This window comes from Hermetia illucens, chromosome 1 (genome assembly GCF_905115235.1).
Source record: "Hermetia illucens chromosome 1, iHerIll2.2.curated.20191125, whole genome shotgun sequence".
Taxonomy (NCBI): Eukaryota; Metazoa; Arthropoda; class Insecta; order Diptera; family Stratiomyidae; genus Hermetia; species Hermetia illucens.
Window position 1 is genome coordinate 4,205,072 of NC_051849.1, and position 9,915 is coordinate 4,214,986.

Genomic DNA, 9,915 nt, shown 5'->3' on the forward strand with positions numbered 1-9,915 from the left:
CGAGTAGCTCACGATCGTAGGCGCTGAAGTCACGTTGAGCTGGGTTGAGTTGCTTCGAAAAGAAGGTCAATGGTTGCCAGGTTCGATTTCCCAGGTGGTAAAAAACGGCATCTACCGCTATATCTGAGGCTTCGGTGAACACAGCTAGAGGTGCATCTGGCTGAGGAAATGCCAGTAGTGTTGCATCAACAAGCTGTTGCTTGACTGTCTCAAACGCATGGATAGCCTCAGCAGACCACGCAACCTCGCAGGAGTCTTTGGTTTTGGGTCCAGACAAGTAGACGTTGAGGATCGCTTGATGATGTGCGCCTTGGAGAAGAAACGATGATAGAAATTTAACATGCCCAAGAACCTTCGCAGATCCTTGGTCGTGGTGGGTAGGGGAAAGCTCTTAATCGTCTCAACCTTGTCTGGGTCAGGTTGGATGCCGTCAGGGGTTATCAAGTGGTTGAGAATGAGCATTTCGAGAATATACATTTTTGAACGAAGAGTCCGAAAGGTGTACAGATAGCCTTGGCTAGATCCACGGTCATACAAATGCGGCAGTTCGTAAGCGAGTGCCCAAAATCATGGATGAGTGAAATGGGGTATCGGTCTAGAAATGTCTGTAAACTCCGCATGGCCGCCATTCGCCGTTTGGCTTAGGAACCAAATAAATTAGAGAGGGCCAACAGCTATTGGAAGGTCTGCAGATATCCTGTTTTATTAACTTATCAAACTCTTTTTTCGCAACAGCAAGCTTCTGCGGTGAAAGTGGACACATCTTTGAGAAGATTGGAGAGCTGGTAGTGTTGATGTGGTGCTGCACATCGTGCTTAACCAGCTGGGAGAAACTACTTTCCGTAGTAATGTTTCGGTACTTTCTGAGGAGTGCGCAAATGGTGTGGTCGGCAACATCCTCGAAAATAATTGAAAGAGTGTCCTCTTTATAGGTTCTGCAGGTCCACCAACAGTTCATAGTGACACAGGAAGTCTGCGTCAAATATGGGGATGCTAACATCCGCCAGGACATTCGCCGAAGTCCGAGAGTCACGTCCACTTGCCTATGCGGGTGAGGGAAGAATTCGCAGCAGCCAGTCGTAGGTTTCGCGGGATTAAAGTTTTCATATGGATACAGGAAAAACTGATACCTCAGCGCCCGTGTCGACTAGAAAGCAATGTCTGCTTAAGTGGTACAAAAGAGTTTTTTTTTTTAAATAAGGAAACTAACTCCAGATGGAGGAGGTAATTAGCTTCCTAAAAAAATCAATAATGAAGCTTTAGGACGATAGATCCCCTACACACATAGGCCGAAGTCCTGGCCAAGCCTTGTCCCCACGTAGGATCATTATGAGCCGGACCAAAGAACTTAGCTCTCTCTGCTAGCCTGTCGGGACGTCGTGGGACAAATAAAACATACAACAACAACATTAAAGCTGATCCTGCGCTGAAGGTGTTTACAGACAATGTTAGGTGAACTACTGTTCGAGCTACCCCAACGGTCAAAAATCTACATAGCATGTCAACAAGGAGTATACGAAATTACGATTAATAAGCGACTCCAGCAATAAATTGTAACGTAAAAGGATTGAAAAAAAGGTTCTTCAATCAAATCTCTTGACGGGGGCTCATATAAAATACCGTATTTACTTGAAAGACTGTAGATAGCCATTGCATATGGCTCAATAACTATCTTGAGTGTCGGATGTTTTCATGCCAAGAGGTTATACTCTCAGAAGTGTGACCCCAATTACTTAGTACCTTTAGGTCAGGAGGCGAAGTCAACGTCTAGAAAACACCCACATAAAAAGCTGTGATAGACCATCGTGGAAAACTATTGCTTTAAGCGACTCTGAGAAGACGCTGATTGCGACCCATGTAGAGGTGCATACAAAACGACATCTGGAAACTACTTTCCCAATGGTAACAATGAGTGCTGAAAACATGCCTCCAATAACCGGAGAAGAAGTTCACAGGGTTCAGAATATGCCTCCAATAACCGGAGAAGAAGTTCTGGACACAGGGAAAGGAGATAACGCTGATCAAATTCCTAATAAGACGCTGAACGGCGCGCCTTTCAGTTTGCAGATACTTGAGTGGGAATGGCAAAACCTTCTACTTATCCTGAAACTGGGTAAGCGGTTAACTCGATCAATATCATATAGGCCTATATTCAATGCAATAGTCATGGCGAGTACTTGTCAGCAGTTGATGTAACAAAAGTGGTTTCAGATCTAGCCAGAAAAAGAGACAAGCATGTGCGATTCCCGCGATGATCCCAGCACATATTTTAGCCATTGGGGTATGCCGCTTGTGTGACAAAGAATGGTCGATGGACACATAGGCTTATACCAAACATAAACAAGCCACAAAGTCACGGCGAGGCAAGTTATGGTTTGACTCAATTCTTGAGTGAACACAGGGGGGGTACCGGAGGTATCTCTACAAATTCGTTTTGGCTGAAGAACCTGATTGCGATATCTGCAAAAAGAACAGTTTTTTTTTGCCTACCGAAAACTTGAAACCCCATGGTGAAACCTAAAGTTTGATTGAACGAAGGTCTCCCTCGTTCCCCTCTCCCTCGATGAAGCGGATGGACAATGTCTAAAAGATGCAAAGGCATGGAGAGAGGAAATCGCCGTAAATAACACCTCGCTAAGTAATAGCAGCTAATGTAACCTGAAAGAGCAGTTGGCGACTTGTCAGTTCCATGAAACTATGGGGGTATTGGAAAACACATGGGGGTTGTTTGGAATATGAGGGATTCTAAGTCCACATCCACTTGATGTTGGACCGGACCAAATGGAGAGCAACTTACTCCCACGTTGGGGGCATAGCACTCAAGCACTCAAAAAAAGGGACTAACGGTTTCGTCCAAGTCCCAGGATTCCTAATATTCCAGCCAATAATCTAGCTTTAGCCTAGCTTAGGCTTAAAATATTAGCGGTTGAAACTTGGATATGATTTGCACTCTTGTCGTATTCTTCCGATTATATAAAGGAACATTTTCCACCTGTTGCCGCTTTCGGTCACGCTACTCACAGGGCAGAGGTGAGGCAACGTCTGATGTGTTGTCTCTGCCCTGGACGAATCCGTTAGTCCTTTTTTTGAAACATGATAGATTTTAGTCGATGTTAGTGCGGCAGGTTCATCCTCGATCACCGATACCTATCCATGATGGATTTCCCCCAACTGAAAGCACCTTTCACAAATTGTGGTAGCTATCAAACATTAGTCAAACAACTTTTGTACGCATGGAGCCTCAGGAACTGACGACCTGGTACTGCCACATTTGACCACTCAACAAAAACACGATTCATTGTAATAATCAAAGGAAAGTTCAACGATGAAGCCCTTAGTCCTAATTTATAAAATATCTTCAAGCTCTTCTACAATTATCTACCAAAGACTAGAAGACTACTAACATATTTCTTTTCTCTCTTCTTACAGCAAGTTGCGACTCCAACAGTTGTCAAAAAAATTCTTCGCTTCAAACAGGAGAACCCCGGTATGTTTGCTTGGGAAATTCGAGATCAACTTCTATCTCAGCGTATTTGTGATCCAAACACAATCCCTTCAGTAAGTTCTGTGAATCGTATCCTCCGAAACGGAGGCTTATGGACCGATGAAATGACTTCAAATGAACAAAGTGCCATGATGCGAGATGCACAGATGTCGACAGCATTCCTGAAGCAACAGCTTCCCCAATTCTATGGAGCAGCTGCCCCACCGAATGGAACTGTAGATTCATCGCATCTACCCATCAGCCCACATCATCACCATGGACCATACCGATATTCCAACAATGAGACCATCAAGAATCCAACCCCAGTTCATCCCGCTATCACTCCAGCAGATATTGGAATGAAACCAGCGGTGAGTCTCCCAGCGATAAATGCGTCGACCAGTAGTAGCTCTGGAAGTCAAGTGGAGGCGCAGGACCTTAGTTACACCTTACCACCTCATTCGCTAGCCACATTTTCCAAACATTGGCTGTGGAATTCATCACTGCTGTATGGATCACCACATCGCATTCACGACTCTGCGCATACGTTCCTTCCCTATTCATCTGCTCAATTTGCTGGGTACTTCCACTCTGGCGGAACGACGAAATCAGATAGTTCTATTGATCTAACCACGACTACTTCTACTCCTGTTTCTGACCCGCCTAGCGACTGTGATTCAGGAAAATCCTCTCCATCTGCATCGAGTGGTAAGAACATTGCCGCTACTTCCGGATCAACAGCCACTGCCATATCGTCATTCAATTCCCGCAAAAGGAACCCCTATTCAATAGAGGAGCTACTGAAAAAACCTGAAAAGCGATCGCGACCAAATTCTGCGCCCTCTGAGTGTTTTGATGGAAAATTAAAAATTACAAAGGACGTCATGCAGGACGAAAACGACGATTCTGGTGAGAATGTTGAAGTGGTGGATTGAATGGTGAGCATAGGACGTTTGGAGGATCGAAGGCTGCTTTCCAAAAGACAACTTAGTTTGTAGTCAGTATTCTGAGGGAAAATAAATTGTTAAATTATTTTGTTGTTAAGATTATGTACAGATTGTAGTAGTGTAACTTTTGCGGAAAAATAAACCAATTAAGCTAAGCTGAAGATAACAATGATAAAATAAAATTTACTAGTCCGAATTTTGTGTGTTTATTAATTGTTAGTTTGTACAATCAACAGATTCTTGTGGCGATATGTCAAAAAATTACCAAAGATATGGCTTTCATTGGCACCGAAATGTTAAATGTCTCAAACCTAGGACTACCCCTATCCACAACCTTCCTGCAACCATGTGGTTATCCTCTCTTCCAGGAATGGTGATGAAGAATCGTTTGCCAACTTCATGAGTTTGGGACTTTTGCGAAATAAGTCTATCTGTCCCTCGTTCCCGAAAATACCCTTGTTCGCATTGTATTGCTGACTACTTTGTCAAGAGCGAATCCGGCATGGTCAGTCCATCCCTATGTTCATTCTCTCAGTACTCCCATAACTGGGAAGCCAGGGGAGGATGACTACGTTCAGCACGCTTCTCCCCAGCCCGTCTCCAAAACGTCACTGAGTGCGAGCCATTAGTGAGGGCTTTTTTTAAGGAGGTGGAAATCTTCCAAAGGCTCTGGCCTGGACACGTCAGAGTGTGGGATTTTTACCCACTAAAACTACCCCCGACTCCAACCCCCCCTACCCCGGGGAACCACCTTTAGGTATTTCATCACTGGGCGGAGTTAGCTTACTTTGGCTAGGTCTCCTTCCGTCTACCCGCGAGGTTCATAACCGCGCTTTCCTCACTTCTTCTGCTTTTCGCAGTTTCTACTGTATTACTGCGATCATGGAATTAAATGCATGCCAGTCTTCCTAGCAATGTACCATTCTACGGACAAAATTTTCCGATGTTAGCACTTCACCTAGAGTTTCCTCTGGGTTCCTTCTTTCTTCCACGAACCTAGGACATTGGAAGAATACGTGCGCTAGGTCCTCTGGGACCCCGTCGCAGTTTGGACAATTAGGTGAGGTGTCCAATTTAAACCTGTACAGATATTGACGGTATCCCCTATGGCCGGTGAGAAACTGGATGAGATTATAATTGATCTCCCCATGCTTTCCCACCAGCCACTCCCTGATGGAAGGGATCAACCTGTAGGTCCAACGACCCTTTTCTGACTGGCTGTTGCCATCTGCTTATGGATCTCTCTCTTTCGGCTTTTTTCACCTGCGACAAAGGAGAGATGGACCTGGTGTTATAAATGTTCATCATTTCGGTTGCCAGAATGTCAATCGGCATCATTCCCGAGATGACGAACGCTGCATCGTGTGAGACACCAGAACACACCCTTAAGGCTGTCCTTCTGTAAACCGTACTCAGTTTATATGCATTGCCTAAAACCTGCAGCGCGTTTCCCCAAACTGGGACTGCATACAGCATGATAAAACTCACCACCCTGGCTATGAGCAGCCTGCAAGTATGCCGCGGTCCTCCTACGTTCGGCATCATCCTTGCGAGTGGATGCTTTTTTGCAAGTATCCTCTATGTACTGCTTGAAATTGGGTTTTCCGTCTATCATCACCTCCAAGTATTTGATGGTCGGCTTCTAAGTGATGATACGATTCCCGATTCTAATGCAGGCGTAATTTCTATTGCGGCGCTTAGTGATGAGGACCGCCTCCGTCTTTTCCTCAGGGAGCGCCAGTCCAGCACTCTCTACCCAAACCTTAACAACACTGATTGCTTCGCTTGAGTACAACTCAGCATCTTCGAGATGCTTTGCGACCACAACCAGTGCTATATCATCGGCGTAACCCATCACTGTAGCCTCCTCCGGATCCGGAAAGTTAAGCACATCATTATACATGATGTTCCACAGTAGTGGGCCCAGCACAGAACCCTGTGGGACACCCGCGGAGACAACGTACTCCTTGGGTCCATCATCACTATTACACCAGAGTGTTCGATCATGCAAATAGCTATCTATAATAGCGGCGAGGTGGTTGGGAACAGAATCGTCAACGGAGGCTTTCGTATAAGGTTCCAAATGGCCGAGTTGAATGCATTCCTCACATAAAGGGTCACCACCACACAATATTTGCTGGTACAACCCCTTCCGTGAATTGCATTTTCGGCCAAGCTAATAACCATTTTGATAGCATCAATGGTTAATCCGGCTTTACGGAACCAATACTGCCTATCAGAAACGCCCCCTTGGCTTTCGACGACTGGAAGTAATCTATTAGAAATGACCCGCTTCAACATTTTCCCCATAGTGTCTAGCAGACATATGAGTCTATAGGAGGACGGTTCCCCTGGAGGTTTGCCAACCTTAGACAACAGCACCAGTTTCTGCCGCTGCCATGGTGCAGGAAAGATACCCTCGGACATGCACGTTATTGAGGGCTTTTTTTTTTTTTGAGGAGGTGGAAATCTTCAAAAGACACTGGTCTGGACACACCAGCGTGTGGGATTTTTACCCACTAAAACCACCCCCGACTCCCTACCTGCCCCGCGGAACCACCATAAGGTATTACATCACGGGGCGGAGTCAGCTCACTCTAGCTTAATCCCATTTCTTCTATACGCGGCGCACGTGACCGCGTTTTCTCCTTTCCTCTGTCTTTCGCAATTTATCTTGAATTGATGCGATCATGGAGTTGACCGTATCCCAATTCTCTTGATGTGCTAGCATTTTCGGAACCAGATTTTCACCTCTCCTAGAGTCTCCTCTAGGTTCCTTCTTTCTTCCACAAATCTCGGACAGTGGAAGAATACATGCTCTGGGTCCTCTGGGACTCCATCGCAATTTGGACAGTCGGGTGAGGTCTCCAATTTAAACCTGTGAAGGTATTGGAGATATCCTCCATGTCCCGTGAGAAACTGGGTGAGATTATAATTAATCTAATCGGCATCATTCCAGAGATGACGAATGCTGCATCATCTGAGACAGTCCTGAAGGCAGAGCATACCCTCAGAGCTGTCGTCCTGTAGACTGCATTCAGTTTGCTAGTGTTAACTGACATCCGCAACGCCTCGCTCCAAACTGGGGTCGCATAGAGCATGATTGAGGTCACCACCCTGGCTATAAGCAACCTAGAGGTATTCCGTGGCCCTCCCACGTTCGGCATCATCCTCGCCAGGGCCATACTAGCTTTGGATGATTTATCACAAACATACTGTACGTGTTGCTTATAGCTGAGCCTCCTGTCTATCCCCACCCCCAGGTATTTGATGGCCGGCTTGGAAGTGATAATATGATTCCCGACTCTAACACAGGCGTAATTTCTCTCCCGGCGCTTCGTGATGAGGACCGCTTCCGTTTTTTCCTCCGCAAGCGTCAGACCAGAGCTCTCTAACCAGCATTTCACAGCACTGATCGCCTCGCTTGAGTATAACTCAGCATCTTCGAGATGCTTTGCAACAACAATCAGTGCAATGTCGTCAGCGTAACCCACCACTGTGGCTTCCTCCGGAAGGGGAAGATTAAGTACATCGTTGTGCATGATGTTCCACAGTAGTGGGCCCAATACGGAGCCCTGCGGGACACCCGCGGAAACGACGTACTCCTGCGGTCCGTCATCAGTGTCGTACCAGAGCCTCCTTTCAGTTAAATAACTATCGACAATTGCGGCGAGATAGGCGGGAATACTAACCTTCGCTAGGGATTTCCAGATTAGATTCCAATTGGCCGAATTGAATGCATTTTTCACGTCCAGGGTTACTACCACGCAATATTTGCTGGTACTACCCTTTCCGTGGATTGCATCTTCGGCCAAGCCAGTAACCAATTTGATGGCATCAATGGTTGATCTGGCTTTTCGGAACCCATACTGCCGATCTGAAAGGCCGCCTTGGCCTTCAACAACCGGGAGTAATCTATTATAGATTACCCGCTCTAGCATTTTCCCCACCGTGTCCAAAAGACATATGGGTCGGTATGAGGATGGTTCACCTGGAGGTTTACCAGACTTAGGCAGAAGCACCAACTTCTGCCGCTTCCATACCGCTGGAAATATTCCCTCGGACATGCACGCTTCGAACAACTCAGCGAACATGTCCGGCCTGGATTTCACGGCAAGCTTAAGGGCCTTATTCGGTACTCCGTCAAGACCCGGTGCTTTATTGTCTCCTATTCTACCGCAGAGCTCCAGGAGCTCGTCTCTGGTGACTGGTGGGATTGCCGTCACATTCAGAGGTGGTTGGAATGTGTCGGTGTTCTCCTCTTGCTGGGGGAATAACCCCTGGATGATTTTCAACAAGAGGGTGGAACACGTGATCTGCGGAGACGAACGGCCTCTAAATCGTCCCATCACGATTCCATAAGCTCTCCCCCACGGATTTACGTCCGCTTCTGAGCAGAGCTCCCTAAAGCATTTTCTCTTGCTTCGCTGGATGGCGAGCTTGAGGGTTTTGCGGGCTGCCTTGTAGGCGCACTCTTTCTGCCCTTGATCGATTCTACCTACCGCTCTCTGAGCCGCTCTGCAGGCTCGGTGGCAGGCTGATCGAAGGCCGGTCAGTTCATCATTCCACCAGTAGTTTGGTCTTCTACGGGAGAATGCGCACCTTCTAGGCATGGACGCGTCACATGCTTTGGCGATGCATTGAGCTAGATGGACAGCTCTTTCCGTAGAGGCGCCTGCTATATCAGGTTGATCTAACCACACCTCTAAGAAGCTCTGCTCATCCAAAGATTTTGCAGACCAGCCTGAAATCTTTTTCGGTTTCAGGCATGATAGCTCTTTGCCCTGAGGTTGGACACATGTCTCAAAGAAAATTATTGAGGGCTTGGCTATCGGTCAGAATGGCAGTGTTCCCTTGGGAAATGGAATCAAGTTCCAACCATCAGCAGGTCTCCAGTAACGCCAGTATCCTCGTTTAGAATTCACTGGCATGTTCTGGAAGACCTTATGACTCGGCTACATTGTGTGTATCTGAAGATACTCCCGCTCTCGCTTCACAGACCTTCTTTGATCCGTTAGTGAAGAATACTGTATTATGACCACGCAACACATCGCTAATCTTTAACTCTATCCTTGTTGGATAGTCCACGGCAAAATTCCTGATCCTCGACTTACGTGTGGCGTAATCCATTGGGAATGTCCAGAGTTTCTGTAGTAGTTCGTCTAGGAAGCTACGGTGACCGTAGGGCTCCGTTACCCAACTTCCGTGCAGAGAGTAGGTGTATGAATACATTAAAGGCATTTTTCGAACAGGACTGCAAAGTGGCGCCTGCAAATATGGTTCATTTGATCCTATTGAATTTGGTTCTATTGCATTTCCTTTTCAGTGCTGACTATCAGATAGTAGAACCGTAGACAAACGCGACTATGTAGATCCAAACAACCATCTTCTGCTGGAGACGACATTACCTTGTAGAACACTATGTAGAGTTTCTTCAGCCTTAGTTCTAGGCTTAGCTTATGAGTTAGAATCATGGCCAGAACA

General features: G+C 46.4%; 1 protein-coding gene across 1 annotated transcript in view; it reads left to right on the forward strand.

Annotated features, from left to right (window-relative positions):
- The window catches only part of LOC119661398 (paired box pox-neuro protein), a 92,064-nt gene extending 87,507 nt beyond the window's left edge, over positions 1–4,557 (forward strand). Inside the window, exon 4 of the mRNA XM_038070726.1 lies at positions 3,430–4,557. Coding sequence (XP_037926654.1) covers positions 3,430–4,419 — 990 coding nt within the window. The 3' untranslated portion in view covers positions 4,420–4,557. The remainder of the gene's footprint in view (positions 1–3,429) is intronic.
- The last annotated feature ends 5,358 nt before the right edge of the window (positions 4,558–9,915 follow it).